This window comes from Meleagris gallopavo, chromosome 4 (genome assembly GCF_905368555.1).
Source record: "Meleagris gallopavo chromosome 4, MGAL_WU_HG_1.1, whole genome shotgun sequence".
NCBI lineage: Eukaryota > Metazoa > Chordata > Aves > Galliformes > Phasianidae > Meleagris > Meleagris gallopavo.
This window is the reverse complement of record NC_139407.1, coordinates 11,889,083-11,909,195: the sequence shown is the minus strand read 5'-3', so window position 1 is coordinate 11,909,195 and position 20,113 is coordinate 11,889,083. Positions and strand designations below refer to the sequence as shown.

The window sequence follows — 20,113 nt, the reverse complement described above, 5'->3', positions numbered from 1 at the left end:
CGTTCCCCCGCCCTCTTGACTCACTTTTGGTGGCGGCGATCAGGTTTTTCCCATCCTTGAGCAAATCCTTGATAAACTTATTGGTCTTTTCCAGCTCAGCCTCGTGGGCTCGCACCCTCTCCCTGAACCAGGGGCTGTCCAGGTAGCAGTCGCTGAACTCCAGAGGCTGCAGCCCCATGGCTGCGCTCCACCTCGCCCTTTCCTCGCAGCGACCACCGCAGTGATCAGCGCGCACCCCGCGCCCGGCTGCACGGCGGCCACAAAGAGCTCAGGGCTGGGCAGGGGAGGCGGCTCGCTCCCGGCAGCCCCGCCGCCGGGCCCCGCCCGGCCGAACTGGCGGACCGCCTCTCAGCGCCGGGCGGCAGCGCCGCTCTGGGAGCGTGGTGGGGTAGAGTGAGCCGTGAGTTCCTGAGTTGCTCGCAGCAGCGCTCTCGGGTCCTGCTTCAGAACGGAGGCTGTCGGCTACAGGTGACTGAGCACGCAGTACACTTCTTCGGGTTTTAGGGCAACGAGGCATGAAGCGGGACACAGGTTCTTAACAGAAACCTGCGGTTTCAGTGCGATCCGTTTTAGTGCCGACTGCGTCTGCTGTTAGAGCCAGCTAGTGCCCTTCACCGGTAGGGTCTGACCCTATCCTGCTCACGTACCTGAGTGTGAAATTAGTTGGGGGACGTAGCTAAAGCCTCACCCTTACGTCTTCGTTTAATAAACTCATACAAAGCCTGTAGGAAGAGCAAGACCTTTCAGAAGACTCTTCTATACGCCTCAGTGCTGAGCTGAAGGCAGGCCGGGAGGTGCAGAGTACGTTCAACCCCTTCAGGCAAGCGTTCCAGCTGCTACGTCACAGCGTGTGTGCTCTGACTGTTTTCTAAAATCATTTCACTGATAAGTCACTATGCTACTAAAAACTGGGCTAAAATGGACATTAAAAATCAACTTTAAATAACAAACAATCCTTATCTCTGTTTGAATTATTGGAGCAGTGTTTGAACAGCAAATATTTCTATGAATAGATTGTTTTCTTTGTCCTGTACTCATCTTCAGGAAGAAAATTAGAATAATATTTTTCATGCTTGTTTATAGTTACTGCAATTTTCCTATTATCGTTCCACTGTAATGCTATAAAGCAATTATGGAGTTGCTTGAATTCAAATTCAAAAAAAGACAAAAGAATAATCTGTATGTTTACATAAAGCCAATTCACTGTTACATTGGTATTCTACGCTGTTCACCCAGCATTGTTATCCTGACAACACACTGTGTTCTTAACAACTACTGGAAGAGATTGTATTTTGCAAAACCTAACCCAACTTCTCAAATGCAATCTGACCCTGAAATGACCAAATTGTGAGGGTAGAAATAATAACTTTTTAAATTAAACAGACAAAAATGACATGTTTGAGCAAGAAAAGTAGCTACACCTTTGCTGATTAATCTTAGAAGTTTTTATATCAGTGTTTTAGAAAATTCTCCTCTTTTCTGCCATTCTCTACTCGACGTCATCAAATTTTGCAGCTTTGTTATAGACTCATTCAAAAGGCTAGTGTAGCTTGACTATGTGAACCTTTAGCAACATCCTGTCTATACACCATACAATCTTTGCTTTGGTTATTTTCTGTTGTTGACCATTGCAAGCATGGTTCCATACTTCAAGTTTTTTTATACAACAGGCTTTTGCTAGCAAGGTGTCTGGTTTCACTTCACCTTATGTTTTTGCATATAGCTACCTCTTGTTCTTAGATATCCTGATTTTCATGTAAGTCAGTGTTCTGATGTGTTTTCCTCTGGCTAGTATGCTTCTAATCTTCAGCGGAAGGATTGATTACAGGTTAGTAAGCTTAACTCAGTCTTACTGGCATTTTATTATAGACTGTTGCCATCACTATGTTATTTGCAACATGCAGCTGTGCTTAGTTGTTGAAAACACTGAAGAAAACATCATTAGCAGCAACATCCTTCCAAGGTGTTGTAGTTTTGTCTCCTGCCTACATGCATTTACCTCAGGAGAAAAATTCTTACATGAGTTAGAGTTTAGTTTCATTTCAGCTCCAGCCTTATTTTTTATTATCTTAGCTTTATGCAAACATATTCTGTGGCCATTTTTTTTCTTCTCAAGCATTCCCTTAAAAAGTACAATATGGGTATGAATGAACTTAGCAAAACCCTACCTAGCCTTTGAATTGAACTGACATTTTCCCATTGCAAAGATTTTACACTGCCAGTTTTTGGTAATCTTCACCAACTAATGCAACTGCATGAAATATCAACTTATATTGGGTCAAATTAGCACACAGCAGTACTTAATTTATACTTAGAAATAAGTGGTGTAAAATATACTATCTATCTGGCACTTTCTCTGATCTAAAAATAGTTTTTGAGGATGATGGAGATGCTACAATACTGGCCCATTACAGCATTTGGGAGAGTCCCACTCTTGTTACACTTCTTTGTTCATGGGTGATAATTAACAGTGCTTCCTGTTTTCTCTTTCCTGCCATGTTCTGCAGGTATTAATGATTTCCCTCTCCCAATAAGGTCATCTTACAACTGGGAAGCATAATTAAGCTAAATTCAGAGAAGCTTGTTCTCCATCTGCAATTCATTTAATGTTCGGTTTTGTTGCTTTTTTTCCTCTTCCCGTCAAAATGAAAGGGAGGGCAGAGTGCCTGTTTATACCAGTTGACTTAGATATTACGTCCTGCTTTACAGCTCAGTTTAGATATATTTTATTATCCTCTGATGCTAATATTTGCACATCCTCTTGGAATTCGTTCACTCTAAGTACTTTATCAGTTCCTGGAATTCGTTCACCCTAGGCACTTTATCAGTTCTTGTTTTGGGTTTTCTGGCATGTTTGTTCTCTGTGGGAAGGTGGTGGCAGTGTCATTCCAGTTACCTGTTCTCAGTGCTTTCCTTTGGGTCCCTTCACTCTGAAAGTATGTTGACTCACCTCTTCCTCCCCTGTGATATTGCAGAGCAATAGATATGTTTACTATGGATTATGGTTTTAACTGTGTCTGTGTTTCTTTTAGAGTAACTTTTTTCTCTATTTGTATTATTTTTCACCTTGTTCAAAATGCTGGCTTGGCATTCTTGTATGGTGATTATTTTTTTCTCCAAAACGAATGTGTCTACAGCAGCCACAGCTGTAAAACCCTGGGTGAGCTGCATTCATGCTTTTGAGAAGGGAAGTAATAATGAACAGCTTCCAAACGCTTTGTAATTACTGAACAATGGCATAGCTGTTCTTGTCTCAAAAGTAGGACAGACCGAATGAACTCTGCCTTTTTTTGGAAGAGAGCTGCACTCAGGGTTAATCCCAGGAGGAGGCAGCCTGCCACGTTCCGCGGTGGAAGATGATAAGCAGTGTCATAGGCATGGGAGAAGGCAAGGTGAGGCGCTGAGAAGTGGGAACAAAGGTCTGGATTTTGCTGCTTGTGATCTCTGTTGATATAGAGCAGAGTCAAAGGCTGAGGCAACTTGGGTTTGTTTGTGTTTTAAAACAAACTGGTATGAATTTCCTCCTCGGATGTCATTGTCCAGGCTTATCAGCAACGTAATTCATATTAAGTATTACCACAACATCACAACTACAGTCCAGTTATAGGCAGTGCCTGCACAACGTGGTGTTCTTATATCACATCCTGTATCATTTAAGGTGATGGGAGTTCTTACACGTAGAGCAGGTCTGAGCAGCATTGAGCAGCTAGGGACTAGATTGGCAGTGGATTTAGGCCACTTTTAGCAAGCCCTGCATTCTTGTGCCCTGAATTACCAGTTTTAAACTTTGGATGTGGGTGGCAATGTAACTTGAGCAATTACAAGCACCTTTATACTACATTTATATATGAGTGCATATATACTACGTATATATACCGACCCACTACATTGATACGGCAGAGAGACTGGGACGAGCAGTACGGGAGCAATGATGAAATTTTAAGAAGGTTTTCTAAGCAAGGCAGCACGTTTCATCTCAATCCGCGGCGGGAGAAGAAGCTGCAGCCCCTGACGAGGCGGAGGACGCCTCCTGCCGCCATCTTAGGAGGCGGCACCGCTCTCTTGGCGCCCGTTGCCACGCAACGGCGCGCGCCGGCTCACGGTCCGCGCCCGTCGCTGCGCGCATGCGTCACCGACTGGCGCTGGGTCCTAAGATGGCGGCGGCCTGTGATCCGGAGGTGGGTGTTTCGGGGCTCCGGTCTGTGCGGTGTAGGTGATGATTCTGGGAGTTCTCAGACTGCCCGCAGGGAACGGGCTCTCCGGTTTATCTCCGCCCTTTGTGTCTGTGGCGGTCCTGAGCCTCGTTCTGCCCTCTTTTTCTTGCTGGATGGGTTGCGGCCTGTGGGGTTCCCCCCTGGCCTGCTTGGCATCGTTGGCCCGTGTCCTCACACTGGTTGTTCAGGCGTCTGGGTGCTCTTGCGTGTTCCTATGCAACTTATCCGTGTCTGCTTCATAGATGGCTGTTGTTTTCTGAAACAAATAGGCGAGCGGTTAGCGTGATTTTGTGTTCCTTGCAGTCACTCGTTATGTAATGTTTGCTCTCTTCAGCTTTAGGATATACCTGAAAATCCCGGAGGCACTGCTAGGCCCTTGTGTGTAGGTAAGCCTTAAAAATGTAAGTGGTAACTGACACGGTTACAAAAATATGTGTGCTACTTCTGATAACAAACGTTTTCTTGAGGAGAAATAATAGTGTTGTCTTTTGAGCTTGCTGTCTGTGCAGGAGACATGGCTTTATGGGCTTACTGTTTTCAAGTGGAAAAAGGTTAGTTTTAAATTCTTTGGCTCGCTGAAAAATCAGTGCATGAGCTTTTGGCGTGCAGAACTACTTGGCTAAAGACATGCTAAAATAGGCAATTCCAAAATTATTTTTTAAAAGTTAAGAAATCTAAGCTGTTTGCAGGACCTCACGTGACGCAAAATTGATGCATGCTTAATTTTTGGGTAGTGAATGTTCATTTTAAAGTTGATGGAATTATCAGTGGTATAAAGATAGGAATGTTTTTGAATGCTTAGGATTTGGGAGGAGGGTCTTCAATGCTTATGAAAACTTCAATGTTGCTTTGTCTGTCTGCTCTGTGTAACTTTGTCCTATAGCATGTGTTATTTGTTTGTTTTAGGAAGAGCAGTGCTTCCAGCCTTCAGAATGTCCAACTCAAACGCAAAGTTCTGTCATAGTCACCTAGGTGCTCAGGAAGCTGGCAGGCGGGAGCTCATTTTTAGATCTTTGCAGAGTGCTCAGCACTGCTTGGAGAACCAGGATTATGGAACTGCATATGCTCACTATCTCCTGGTACTAAATCTAGCTCCTGAGCTGAAAACCAGTGTGAAGGTAAGTACTCTTTGATTTCTTCTTGAGTCTGTGTGACATAGTCCATGCCTTTGATTCTTTGTAGTTTATCTTCCTATTCAATCTTGAAAATAAAAGAAGAAAAGAGTAGTAATTGAGATAGCAACCTGTTTAATGAATTGCGTGTATCTACAGAAGGAAATAGATATTCTTTTCTTTTAATGCTGTATGTGTCTACTAAGTTGAATAAAAGTGGGCCGTGTTAATTTTCACTTGTTCTGTAGAATAACATACAGTAGTATCTATTGCTGGGTGATGATATTTTGTGTGGATATTTGAGAGTTTACTTCTGTTACTTCAAGTGAGCTAACTGATTTGAGACGGTAATGAGTGCTGCTGCTGCTGAAGGGAAATTCGTGTGTTTAGGTGCGTCTGGCCAACTCTGATGTTTTCAAGTCTCAGTTCCCCACTTCTGGTAACTATTTTCAATACTGCTGTACATTTTGTTTTCTAGGAAACATTCCAATTTACTCTCTTTAAGTGGGCAGAAGAGCTGGATTCTCTAGCACGGATTCAAGATCTGTTTAACTGTTATGAACAGGCACTTGAGCTGTATCCCAATGATGAAGTGATATGTAACAGTATGGGAGAACATCTTTTCAGGTTTGTAGTAGTCTATACTCAGTTTTTATGAGGTTTGGTTTTAGTATTGTATGTTAAGAAAGAAAAGTCATTTGAACATAGCACGTAAGATTGCATTTATTTCTTTTAAGCGTAGTTTATGCTTGATTTTATATAATGCGTGCAGTTGAATGCTGTGTGCTTGTCAGCTTAAAAAGTTGATTAGTCAGTGTTAAAATGTGTTGATACAGCAAAAATTAAATTGTGTTTAAAAGAGCACTTCTGAAGTAAAAGCTTTAAGTAAAAACACTGCATTTAAGTATTTTTAAACCCAATTATTAAATAATTACTAAACAAAAACAAGACCGTAACTGTTCAAATTCATCATGTTAAGTGTTCTTGTCATTAACAGAGAATTTCTAAAGTTGTTTTTTTTTTTTTTTTTCCCTTCTGAGATCTCTGAGCGCTACTGCTTTTGCATATTGTCTTTAAATTCTGGTCCTTCTTGAGATCACTTAGGACGGGACCTTTCAAATGAGGAAGCTAGTCATGTGAGCCTTCATAGGAGTGATTTTTCTTAATCAGTTCAAGCTTCTGCAATTATTTAATGCAAAAAAAAAATCAATATTTTACTGCTTTCCCCAGAACTTGCAACATGTGATGCTTGCTACTCCTCTGAATTTTAAAATCTTCCAAGACCGGACTTTAAAACATCGGTCATGGATCCGAGCAGTTTTGGTTAGGAGTGCCTTCTGTCTGTTTCGTGTGCTTGCTCTACGGAGCACCCATCTTGCATTGCAAGGGAATTGTATCCTTTAATATATTTCAAAGCTTTTATTTTTCAGTGCAGTCTGAACGGTATAGCTATCGTAGAACATTGCTGCAGTTCTCAATTTGATTTCAAAATTGCCTCTTAATGGAAGCACTGATAACTCAAATTTTGATTGTTCTGTAGTATATTCAAGATAAATATGGTGAGATAAACTTGGATTTTGTAGCATTGAAAAATCTTTGAGACTTGCAGCTTGAACCATCTGTGAAACTGCAGGTTTGCTATCATCATACAGTTACAGCAAGTTCTTGTAAAACCTATTCTGGTTTATAAAAGGGTGCCATAACAAATGAAGGCTGTACACACAAGGTGGCATTTTTTACTGCCTTTGCATTTTTGAGTGATTTGATTTAGAGTTCTAAGTCATGTGTATATTTTTTTATAAGCTAGTGTCAGTATTTTTATAGAGAATCTCACATAAAATATTTCTGTTGTCTTTTGTCTGATGTAAGACTATGGATTTACAGGTATTTACGATAATTGGCATCTGAATGTATGCTTTCTATTTGTTGCTTGTTTTTACCGTTAGAATGGGCTTTGGAGATGAAGCAGCTGGATATTTTCACAAAGCAGTGAAACTTAACCCAGATTTTGCTGATGCAAAGGAGAATTTCTACCGTGTTGCAAACTGGCTTGTGGAACGTTGGCACTTCATCATGCTTAATGATGCCAAGAGGAATCTTACTTACCTAAAAGCAATAGAGAATGCTGTCTGCTCGGGGTGCAAGACTGTCCTTGATATTGGAACAGGAACAGGAATATTGAGGTGTGTTGTAAGCACATGTTTAACATTTAATTGTTAGAAACATTCGTTGTCTAACAAAATGTTAGTGCTACTTAAAAAATTCTACATTTGTGCCTTGTTGAGGCAAAACGTAAAGGAAACGAAGCTTTCTGTGGTCAATGAGTCTTGAGACTAGTGCCCAATTCCAGTTCTGTTTGTGGGAGAAATTTTCTTTGTATTGCAGGTTTTCTTTTTATGCCAAGAGCTACTGTGTAGATTAGAGAATTCGTATTGCTTTTGGGCTTGTAATGCCCTAAGTTATTGCGTAGTATTTAGTAATCGCTTCATTTATGTGGAAAAAGTTAGTGAATGAAAAAGCTGTAAAGAGTGGATTTAGTATAGCTGGGGAATCTCCTGCTATCCATGTTGGTCATAGCGTGTCAGCAGGATGTCAGTTTGTGTGGCATTAGTGTTCATGCAAGAAAGTTCATGAAAATTAGTTTATTCAATGGCAAATATTAGACAGTTTCTTAGAAATAAAAAGCAGGTGCATAAACAGAACTTGAAAAGACTCAGTATCGTGTTATGATGTGGAATACCAATAAACGAAAAATCATAGAACTATGATACATACTTTACCTAAAAAGATATAAATAGGAGGGATAAAGCTCTCGTTCTTGTATTTCAGTTTGTTTGCAAAGAAGGCAGGAGCATCTTCTGTCTTTGCCTGTGAATTGTCAAAAACCATGTATGAACTTGCCTGTGATGTAGTGGCAGCAAATAACATGGACAGAGAAATCAAGCTTCTACATTTGAAGTCATTTGATATAGAAATTCCAAAGCACATACCAGAAAGGTGAGTTGTTGTATTCTATTGTGATAACATTTCAATTTTTCTTCTAATTTTAAGATGTGCTGTGACCTAAGCAGGAAATATCATAAATGTGGTTAATTACCACAGGGAAAGTTGAGAAGATTTTAAGTTTTTATGGAGCGATGCAGAAATTGTTTGAAATTGTTTTTGAGGTTATGTTCTATGGTAAATCAATGATGCTACAAATGAAGTATTTCAGTTCTTGGTGGTACCTAAGAGGCATGTGCAATTATGTTGCATCAACAGGAAAGAAGTAGTAAGGTTACTACATTGTGAATGTGCTTGCGGAACAACTTGGGGCTCATTTCTGCAGCTGGTGGATAGGATGGAGGCATATAATATTAACTCCAAAAGAAGACTGGGTCTGGTGTATATTGCACCCCTGCGACTCCGTGTGACGTTTTGTGCTTGGCCCGAGAGATTAGAAATGCGAGTTGTCTACCTCTGACTAAGAAGAGAGGAGAAGCTTCCTCTTCCCTCTTGTCACATCAGAACCCAATTCTCTTTTCAGACGGGAGAACGAAATGCCCCGTGCTGTGTGCAGGTCCATCCTGTTTTCTTTGTGCCATGGATCCAAAGGGCAGTGAGAGTAGTGTTAGATGCTGAAGTAAAATTCAGTGGAAGAGTGTTGTAACTTTTCTTGTGAGAATAGATTTTGGCGTTGGGCATTACTTTTGCTGAGCTCATCTGATACTTACATGTATTTGCCCTCTGTAGCAGAGATCCATGTGTTTTGGAAAACTAAGTAGCTTATATTTTCAGTATTAAGTCATGGCTTTTAAAACAAAATAAGAGCCAATGGGGCAAGTCAGCAACTGGAAGTTTCTTTTGGCAAATAAAAATTGGATCCATTATTATAGCTTTCACTATGTGCAATTCAAACCTTTTAGGCTACCTTAGTCTTTTTTGCTCTGTATGCCTTTCAAAAGGGGCCCTTCAGGAATATTTTTAGCAGGTATAGATCTAAGGGAATGGTAGTTTGTTTTAGTATGCTCAAAGTGCTGGTTTACCACTTCAGCTCACCACTACTGGAAATGCAGAGCAAACAGATGGGAAGGAAATGTTTTATTACACGTTACTAATGTTTAATAAAATATCTGTGATGATGGTGCAGACTCGATAATATGGAAAAGCAAAGCTGCCATGCTTAAGCACACCAGTCAAGCTTTGTCTGTGTCAGCTGAGTTGTACTAACTGACCATGTGCATCCTCTCAGTGTCTGTGCTGAGTTACTGGGTTTCACTTGTCAGGAATAAATTGCTACTGTTCTGGAGACTTTAGTCTTCTGCCATATACTTCTTAATTTAAGAAGTTAAAAGGATTTAGGATTTCAGGATCTATTTGTCTACTTAGTAATTTTATTTTGCTTTGGTTAAAAAGGAATATTGAAAAAAAACTGTAGCACGTGGACACTTGCATGAGATACAGATAAAATACATGCAGTATCACTGGCTATGTCTCAGGCTGAAATAACTTACTGTTTGGGTTAGATTCTTTCCCCACAATGTATTTTTAGTTACTGACCAATAAAATTTATGGTAAATTCTTGCTCAGTGTCACATTTTCTCTTATTTGTATCTTGAATAATTTGTTAGAAGAATTTAGTTGCCTATCAGTATTGAAACTTCAGAATGCTGGTAGAAGTTGTGCTTTGATCTCATTTTGGAATAGGCTTTTTTGTTAGTAGTTTACTTTAAAAGAATAACTTAACAGACATGCCTGATATGAATTACATTTCATGCTGTCTTGTTTTCCATTATGTAGAGTTTCCTTAGTTGTCACAGAAACTGTTGATGCCGGTTTATTTGGTGAAGGGATTGTGGAGAGCTTGATACATGCTTGGGAACATCTACTTCTACAGCCAAAGGTAGGTGATGTAGGTAAGTGTAAATGTGATTTCTGTTTGTGTTATTTTTATGTAAATATATATATGCACAAACACATTTTCTGTGTTCTGCCTTGATTCCAAATAATAAAGATTAAAATCAAGTCTTTACTGGCACAAAATATATTTCATCTGACTGGAACTGGTGACCTCTGGTGTTAAGTACAGGAATTATGCCTTTGGAAAAGGTCCTCAGATGTTTCATCAAACATAACAAGGTACAATTTAAAGCATAGATTTAAAATTAGTAAAGCAAGTAGTAAACTGAAAAAGTAAAACTGATGTGCAGATATATTGAAATACGGTGTCAGGAGAAAGTCTGATCTGCAGGAAAGACAAAGACTTGGAGATTTCTCCTAGTTACTGTGAACTTAGTAACCCTGACTTAAAGTAGGATTTGAATTAATTATAGGAGTAGGTCTAAGTGAATGTTCCTATTAATGTTACAGCCAAAAAATCAAGATGTCAATAGTAACAACTACGGGCAAGTTATTCCTGCAAGTGCTACAGTATTTGGAATGGCAGTGGAATGCAAAGAGATACGTAGACATCACAGGTATGTTTAAACTCTAGCGTGATTTGGACACACATTTGTTACTTGGGAGAAGATTTGTGACAGTAATTAATAGTTTTCATTTATTGTTCTCTTTATTTTTTTGAAATGATTGCATATGTCTCACTTAGCAGATGACTGCTCCAACCCTTTCCTCTCCTTTCTCAGGATGCTTTTTTTCTTTTTCTTTCTTCTAAATCACTTCATTAGAAACTCTTGATTTTCAGTAATGCTAAATAAATACTATTAGTGCATTTCAAAGACGTGCACTTCCTTAATAGTAAAATTACTTCTCAGTTTCTGTATTGGAGATCCTTGGATTAACAGTTGCCCTTTATCCTCATTTTACCTTCTTTATAATCTGCTTCATACCTCACTGCTAGGTCCTACCCCTTGCAGATGTGGACAGGATTTTGTAAAGCCTAAATGTTAATAATCCCACTTTGCATTATCCTTCTCAATATGTGCCTTACCTAATTTTGAGCTAACAGAATCTCATGTTTCTTTGTTGATACCAGTTGTGACTGTATCAGTTATTTTCATAGTCATTTTCATCTTCTAAGACAATATCACTGTATGGAGACTGCCTAAGAGGTTTCATCTTATTTTGTTTAGGATTAATCTTGTTGCAGATTAAAGAAAACACTGTCTTAAACAGATTCTTTCATGTACTGGAACAGAAAAATACCTGTGTCGTATCATTGACTTTTCTAATGTGTTAGCCCTGAAGAAAGAGGCAGAAGTTCTCGTAATAATTGGTCACAGAAAAACTTTCCCTTAGGAATAACTCTTTAGGAGTAATCATTGTCTTGAAAAATGGCAATGAATATTTCTTAAAAATTTTAAAACTGAATGAAACTCAGATTGTTTAATTAATAGTCCATTCTAATACTATAGTTTAAGACTAGTAACTAGCAGGGTTGAAAGAGTTTCCACCCGTTAATCATATACTAAGAAGAAAAAAGTCACTTGTAAGTTTTCTGTTTTCTACCTTGATCTTTTTTTTTTTTTTTTTTTCTCTAATGGGCATAGCTGTTGGAAGTTAACATTCCTAACAAGGGCTGTAGCTTTGTCTGTTGTCAAGTTTGAGTTGTCCACGTCTCTTTGGATTCTTGCGATGTACATCTCTGTGTTTCCCTGGGTGTTTTCATGATCTACATCAAAACTGATTTTTAAATGTTCTTTTTGAGCAACATGCTTGAAGATGCTAGGAATAGCAGTGTGAAAGTATCTTCTTCCTCATGCTTATTATATTATCTAGTGCTGGTTTTTTTGTTTTGTTGTTGTACAATTCATACAGTTTTTCAGTTTTATCTCATCACTTCTTTGCCCAAATGGTTTTAAGTAGATGAATAGCCCAGAAGTCTGTGAATACTTGAGATTTTTCTTTTTCTTCCCTGAAGTACACTTAAGAGTGTATTTCATCTAGTAGCAGACATTGAGCCTTTATCTGATAGGGAACCAGCTTTCATTCGTAAGTGTTTCTAGTCTTGCGTCTTTGTCTGATGCTGATTGCTTGCTTTGTTTTCCACTGATCAGCAATTCTGTCATTCAGTGGTTGTTTTTTTTTTATTTATTTTATTTAAGTTAGGCTGTATTTCTTGTGCTCTGATATTTATTTTTTTTTGCGGGGAAGGGAGCTGTATGTTTGGTTTTTTGCATTTTCTCCAAGGATGTACTGAAATGCTGGTTAAACGGTACCCATTTTCTTGTAATTCTATTTCTGGTACCCTTAAGTCAAACTAAGAAAAATTTTCCCACTGGTTTACCTCTCTCTGTAGCTTTATTTACTTAATCTTCTAATGGCTATTTTGATATTAAGTGTAGCAGATGTACTTAATACATCAAAATGTATGTCTGTATCCATTGCTTACTTTCCAGAATCACTCTATGGCCTAATAATGGTTTTGTTTATTTTTTTCCAATAAGCTTTCATTTTCTCTTGGAATTGTTGCTTTTTCTTTAAAGCAGTTATTTCAGATCTATGTGAAATACACTTCAGAAGAACAGATGAACTGACAGGTTTGTGAGAAGACTGACATTCTGCTAAAGATATATTTTGTTTGCCACAAAACCTTTAAGAGTTTACTGCATACTGTTTCTCAGTTTGAGCTAGATAACTTTAAAGGGTCGTATCACATGACGGTAAAGCAGTATTCTAGGAGAACATAGGGTCTTTTAATTCTTGTGCACTGCATTTGAAACGCTTAGCCAATCTTGAAAGGATTATGAAGTTTGATTTTCCTTCCTCTTCCTCTCCCCCCAGAGTGGGAGCACAAGAAGTTGCTGGTGTACACTTGCCACATTCTGTGAAGTTCTTTAGTCGAATGTATGCTTTTGCTGGTTCAGAGGAAACTGTCGAACCTTACACCACTGAAAAGCTCAGTCGAATTCCTGGAGGTTATGTACCTTTGACAGAACCCTTTCAAGTAATGACAGTAGATTTCAACAATCTGCAGGTAAATATACATGCTTTTTTTTCTTTACGTCCTTTAGATCACATCTTGTTTGCCACATTAAATTCTACAACAGTTTGCATGTGCAAGTTGGCAGTCCTGCCTAAATCCTGTACTGGTTTTCATACTTACCTCATATTTCATACTTATATTAAGAAGTGATCTGATTCATCAGGTGACAGTCCTTGGGTTTTTGAAGGTAAAGGCTTTTTTGTTTGACATCGTTTAGTTCCCCAAAGTAGCTCACCATAGGACCAAACAACTGCTAGCATCAGTACAGGAAATGAAGGAAGAACGCAGTAGATTTATCTTCAATTGTTTATGCATCAAGGAGCTGACTAAATGATTTCCTGTAAAGTTACAGGGAATTTTCAGAGAAGTTATGGAGATAAAAGTGAGGATATGTTTTACAGTTGGCATACAGGGTGTTTAAGTGGTTAGGGACATGTAAAACAGAAGAGAATTCAAATACTGTATCCTATTCGACCACTTTGATTCCACCCTTCACCTCCTATGGTATTTGTTGTTCAGCTTTCTAAAATAAAGTAGGATTATTTTGTGCATTTTGCACAGAATGTATTTGTATGCATATATCAACTAGACCTGAGCTGTAAGGCAAGAACATCACCAGCTCACAGCTGAGCATGATAAAAAGATTCTGCATCTGATCTCTGGTGAGTTGTTTCTTGTTCATTGACCCATGGTGAGGAGTTAACATTGAAGTGGTGAGTCAGAGCTTAAAATAGATTCTGTTATATAAATGAAATTATTCTTGGCTACTGCCAGGAATTGCAGTGTTCTGAATCAATAGCTTTTTCTGGTTGGCTTGTCTGACATCCTGAGGTTAAAAATGAAAAAAAGACAAGGGTCTTTGGAACATTGCTGGGAGCAGTTTCGGTGACCTGATGTTGCTTCTGCTTCTAGCATAAGTAAGAAACTGCTTCACCTGAAAGATGTCTACTCCTCAGTGACTGACACTGACAGACATGTCAAGATTCACTTAATAGGGAAGATCTCTACCTTTGAAGCTGTGTGTTCAGTGCTCTAGTTATGAAAGGTGGAGATAGGGTGAGCAGAAGTGGAGGGAAGAAACACAGTTAACTAATTTGGAATAGTTAGTTGCAATTTACTGTTACTTTTGTTAGAGGGCTAGCATGTAGCTTTCAAAGTAAAGATCAGAAAAGTAATTGTAGCCAGTCAAAATAATAATAATAAAAAAAGGCCTCTGACTTGTGCTGATTACTTTTACTGCTGTTATTAGCAGCAGCAGTGCAGTTCCTCCCCAGCAGGGGAATGGGATGTGGCTGTAATTACAGGCTGTAAACATTTGTACCTACCCAGGTACCTGTGTGCGTGTTTGCTGGCAGCACATTGGTGTCACTGGGAGTGGAAGTAACTGTTTACCTTCACAGCTGGTAATTACAGCTGATTACTCCTTTCAGGCCCTGAAGGAATTGAGCTATTGCCTACAAACATTTTTTTTCATTATGAACTTTATTAACATCCTGTAATTTTGACACACGCATTGTTCAGCTCAGTTGTGAGGTAGATCAGCTTCTGGAGAACACAGGCCAAGAATAAAACAAGAGAAGAAAAAATACAGTTTGAGAGAAGTAGTTACATTCCTGGCATGGAACTTTCTTTTGCTTTCTGCATTTTCTTAAGATTGAAATTTAGAGTGAACAAATGCTGACGTGAGCTCTTCTGTAAACAGATGAATTTTTTAGGCAAGGCTGTTACTAATATAATTGATTGTAACTAAGAGAACCTTGATCCCTTGTGATTGATATCCTCTTACTGGCATATGCCAGAGCTGTATAAAGACATCAGAGGTGTGCCTTTTGTGTTTTTGTATGTTACTGCAGAAGGTAATTTATGGGGGAAGTGCGTGTGAAAGTTAACTTCTCCTATTACCTATTGAAGACTATTTAAGAAATACTCAGTAGTAAAATTTTACACAAAGTCGATAGTGTAGGTTGCAGAGAACATAACCTCAAAGATGTTTGATTTGGTGTTTCTGTGATGATTGTGCTGAACTGTGGCTGTAGTGAACTCAATGCTTGCATACAGTATTTCTAGAGCTGATTAAATTTGAGCACAGGACTTACCTGAAGCACATGTCTGTGAGTGTTGGCTTGAATTTGATGCAAAAGACTAACTTCTCATAAGGCATGCTTTGTCAGGTGAACTCCTTTGTTGCAGTTTCTAGTTTTTAAATACATACTCTTTAGATGTGGTTGCATGTGCATAATTGTGCTTCAGTGAGGCAAGAGAGCCCTATGCTGATGAGTGCTAATGTTGATAGTTGGCACTTTGCTAACTCCAGGTTTCTGTCAGGTGCCCTCATGGATTGGTACAACAGTGTGAGTGACCTGATAGTGACTACTGTGAAACCATTTTTGATGTATAGAAAGGAGCTTTCTCACACTTTTTTTTCTCATTCCATTCCACTCAGGAGCTGAAGAGCCTTGCACATGGAAAGTCCTGGAAGCTCAGCCAGCCAGTCACTGAAGGAGGAACGCTAGATGCTATTGTGGTATGGTTTGTACTGCAGCTTGATGATGAGCACGCTCTATCTACGAGCCCCAGTGAAGAAACTTGCTGGGAACAGGCAGTCTATCCTGTGCAAGGCCTTCCTGGTGAGTACTGTAGATTTTCTTGGTGCACTACATAAACTGACTAGCTCAAGAACAAAATGAAACCAAGTTAATCACTAAGAAGAAGTTAAGAAGAGACTAAGAAATGGCAGTAATTGGATTAGGAGAAGTTCAATGACATGTAGCTGTGAGGTGGTTCCTGATCAAGTTTATGAACTGTACTGGAAAGTTGATGCAGCAAGTCTTGTTTGTCGGACTCTGCTGTGAGACAGATAAGGAACTTCCTTAAGGCATGGGAGAACAAATACTTTGAAAACAATTTTTTTTTTCTATACTGAATCAAATACTTCTTGGAGTACTTCCAAAAGGTGAGGCCACTGGCTCTGTGTAATCAGGATGTGACATTTGAAAGGGAAGTGAAGTAGTAGTTGCTAGCTGTTGCTGCCACAAAAACAAAACTAAAAGCTCTCACCTACCCCCTTGCATCCGTTTTGGATTACAACTTCATTGGCCACAGCTGTTCCTCAGTGCCAGTGTCATTTGCAGCAACCTCTACTTTGTTCATCTGTTTCCTATTCACTTGTTTAGATAGACAGTAGGGGCAGCTGTACCATAGACCAGTTTAAATTAAAGCATAGGGTAGAGGGGAGATGCTTTTAGTATACATTGCTGCTGGAAGAAGTGTTTGTCAAACTATAGCCATTTTGTTAAGAGTTCTTGGTCTGTATTGGTAGATGCAGGCCAGCTTGAACTGTGTTTTTTTTAAGATAAAATTCTGACCTTTTCTAAACTGTAGCTATTGTTTTCCATGTAAGTATTAATTCAGCTTTGTCGGCAGGAAGTATTAAAATGTAAATATTAAATCTGTAACACTTAACTTCAAAGCAATTTCTTTTTAAGTATGTTTTTCTTCAGATGTGTCCTGTGTTGACAGGACACTTAGAGAAGTATCTATTTAATTTTAGCTTGTTTTGAAATTAAATGGATTTGCCTAGTGTAGGACAGACTAAGGCTAATGTGAACATGGTAGCAGATTTCAGTAGTGGGCTACAGAGCTTAGTACTGAAAATCGGAGGAGGTTCCTCTTGAAGGGGCTGTTTTGGTTCCAGCCTATTACGTGTTGTGTACCCAAGCCTCTTCATCTGTTCTGTCTCATTCTCTCCTGTGGATTAAGAAACATGACTAGAACAAATCTTGCATATACAGTTTAAAAAAAAAAAAAAAAAAAAAAAAAAACTTAATGAAGCAGTGAGATAATCTTAGCTTTTTTATTCTTGTACAGCACTGTACATCCGCTGCAGTGATAGTATTTGCTGTAATTGACGTGATTTTGTGCTGTTTTTTTGAAGATTATTCTGTGAAGGCTGGAGATACTGTGATGATGGAATTTTGCTGCCAAGACTGCTACCTGAAGATCCAGAGGATTGCTTTTTTAACTTCGGAGTGTGGGATGGACTGCAGTGACAGAGACGACACGCTGAGTTTGGGCAATGAGGCTGAGTTATGTAATGCTCTGGCTAGTCTTCAGACAACTAGCAAACAGGATGGCAAAGGTCAAGTATGTGTATTGGAATCCACAGAAATAGCCCTGCTGAACAATGTACCATACCACGAATGCTTCAGAGCTGCCATGGGCGAGGTTCTGTCATCATTAAATCCAAGTAAGGACTTGGAGTCCATGGATATTGACAGATATGGCAGTGGGGTGGACCTCCAGGAAAGCCAGAACAAGAGCTCTTTAGATGTGGTTCCTGATCCTTTGTATGTACTAGATGTATCTGAAGGCTTCTCCATTCTACCAATTATAGCTGGCAAACTTGGGCCAGTTAAAGCCTACAGCTCTATTGAGAAAGAAGAACATCAGGCAGTCCTTAATGTAATTTCAGAAGCTAATAATTTTCCTAAGGAAACGGTAGAATTTTGGCTCAGCCATTTAGAAGATGAAAATGTGGTGCTACAGAGACCCAAATCCGATAAATTATGGAGCATTATTATTTTGGATGTTATAGAGACATCTGGTTTAATCCAGGAGGAGGTGATGGAAAAGGCTGCAATATCCAGGTACAGTACAAATGGACAAAAGCAATTTGGGGAATCTGTAATTATCTGAAAATTTTTGAAAGTGTTCCTTCTAGCGACAGAACTAATGTTGCTTCTCTAGAGCTTGGAAAGGGTTGTTTTATGAACAGGTTGAACTTGCACTTTAGGAGTAAATTTCCCAGAGCATCTGGAATGTCTGACATAACTTGAAGTGTCAGGATGTCACTTCCATACGCCACTTTATTTTTTGCGTGCAATAATACAAATGGAAGATCGTGCTTCTTGGTTTGCTAGGAAGTCCTAGAATAGCCACTGTTTTGCTAATAACTGAGGTAGCCAAGTTTTTTGGTTTTTTTTTTTGTTTTGTTTTGTTTTTTAAAAAAAAAGTTCCGTTACGTATACATCGAGCTATTGTTGGCATTAAGTGGTATTGCGAAGAGACAGATACATAGGATTAGAACAGCCAAGGAAGTTCCAAAAGAGCTATTAGATGTTGGTGCTTTGAGTAAGTCCTGCTACCTTTGTCTTGAAATATGATTGTTTCCAATACTGACACTGAGAAAATGTTGCTTAGTACAGTATTACTGGAAAAATTCTGTTTTCTGTGCAATACAGCTGTCTGGTCAGATGGATCAAATTCAAATGCTTTGGAGTTCTTGACTTCAGAGGAGGAACTAGTGTGCATTTATTTATGTATTAAATGTAGGTGTTCTTTCGTTGCTGTTGAATGATAAGCTTTAGAGGTGAAATCTCTTTCATTTTACAGATGTTTACTTCAGAGCGGAGGGAAGATATTTCCACAGTATGTGTTGGTATATGGGATGCTTGTAGAATCACAATCTTTGTTACTGGAGAGTGCTGTTCAAGGAACAGAACCAACTCTTGGGTTTAATATAGCTCCTTTTATCAACCATTTCAAGGTATGAAGTTGTTGGATGTCTTCCAAGTACAGTTCCAAAGCATGCAGCTGTTTAATTGTTTAGCTTCAGTATAAAATGGAAGAAAACTAAAAAGCTGAAACTTAATAATGTTTTGATATCAAGAGAGACTTCTGTAATCAGGAAGGAGCTTTGAGATGAAGCTAAACAAAAAAGCTTTTTTTTTTTTTTTTTTTCCTCCTGGAACTAGAGTGAGTGAGAATTTGAGTTATGAGAGATGTAATGGGAATGTACAGAAGAATGACTGTGCTCCTAGGAGTTCTATCTCATTCATCACCTTGTATCTCAACAGTGACATTTCAGAAGGGGTTAAAATGGTGTGTTTAGCGTTTTGGCTGTTTCTTACAAACATTGCAATAATTCTTAGAAATTTTTGCATTATAATTATCCTAAACTTGTCACTTCTCAATGACTAGTGATGTCTGAAGTTATGGTCTGTACTCTTAGGTACCTGTTCGTGTTTATTTGGATCTCTCTACATTACCGTGTGTACCTCTGAGTAAGCCAGCAGAACTATTAAGGCTAGACCTCATGAATCCTCTGTTAAACAATGCTAGCAGAGAGGTGAAGGTGAGTTGTATGTGTGTATTTAATTACATACAATTTTAAGTGCACTTAACTGTCATTCTCTAGAACTGCCCAATTATTGTTCACCTGGGCTGAAAATTTCAATGCAGAATTTACTTCTCTGCAAATGTCTCTGAAATGGTCAAACTAATATTTTAAATATTTTTTAGGTACAAATTTGTAAGTCTGGCCAAGTCACTGCAATTCCCTTCTGGTATCACATACATCTAGATGAAGAGCATAGTTTGAATACATCTGATGAGTTCTCGCACTGGAAACAAGCTGCAGTTGTTCTTGATGAGCCTCTCCACGTTCAGGTCGGAGATGAACTTGTGCTTGATGTTCAGCACCATAAAAGCAATATTAGCATTAGAGTTAAACAATGAAGAACATCCAGTGTAAACTATACATACACCAACTGTTCATAACATCACTGATATTAATTTATATTAAAGTCTAATTTTTATGTACTGACCAAAAAGGCTATTTTACTGTTTTAAGAGTTGGTAGACTTGTCCATCCAACGGACAGACTAAAATGGGCACTGCAAGCTTATCTTACCAAGCAGTTTTGGGAGGTATTGTTGGGGCTGCATCTAAAAATCTGAGGGCTAGCTACTGCAGCAACAGTAGAAGTGGGACAGATTTCTATTGGTGCCCCATCATCTATAGTGAAAGAAAGGCATTTTAGATGCTTTATGTCAGAAGTAAACAGCTGTGACTGTGTAGTCCTTGTT

The 20,113-nt window shown here is 38.9% G+C and overlaps 2 protein-coding genes across 7 annotated transcripts in view; one reads left to right on the top strand and one right to left on the bottom strand.

Moving 5' to 3' along the window:
- ARHGAP10 (Rho GTPase activating protein 10) overlaps positions 1–317 on the bottom strand; it is a 136,536-nt gene extending 136,219 nt beyond the window's left edge. For all 4 annotated transcript variants that reach the window (XR_014882838.1, XM_010709544.4, XM_010709545.4 and 1 more), the window contains exon 1: positions 25–317. Coding sequence is in view for 3 of the 4 variants with exons in the window: in XM_010709544.4 (XP_010707846.2) it covers positions 25–178 (154 nt within the window). In the remaining variant the exon portion in view is untranslated. The remainder of the gene's footprint in view (positions 1–24) is intronic.
- A 70-nt stretch (positions 318–387) lies between these two features.
- On the top strand, positions 388–19,858 carry PRMT9 (protein arginine methyltransferase 9). 3 transcript variants are annotated; one of them, XM_085222173.1, is made up of 14 exons: positions 388–468; positions 4,549–4,600; positions 5,121–5,332; positions 5,805–5,953; positions 7,273–7,509; positions 8,156–8,323; positions 10,106–10,208; positions 10,676–10,782; positions 13,046–13,238; positions 15,691–15,874; positions 17,182–17,893; positions 18,639–18,792; positions 19,258–19,380; positions 19,548–19,858. In XM_085222173.1, the coding sequence occupies exons 3-14, from the start codon at positions 5,147–5,149 to the stop codon at positions 19,761–19,763; spliced, it is 2,532 nt and encodes an 843-aa protein (XP_085078299.1). In that variant the 5' UTR covers positions 388–468; positions 4,549–4,600; positions 5,121–5,146; the 3' UTR covers positions 19,764–19,858. The 3 variants fall into 3 exon arrangements, with proteins under 3 accessions (XP_085078299.1, XP_003205479.2, XP_019470052.2); XM_003205431.5 differs by lacking the exon at positions 388–468 and adding an exon at positions 4,082–4,178; XM_019614507.3 differs by lacking the exon at positions 388–468 and having other exon boundaries at positions 4,594–4,615.
- The last annotated feature ends 255 nt before the right edge of the window (positions 19,859–20,113 follow it).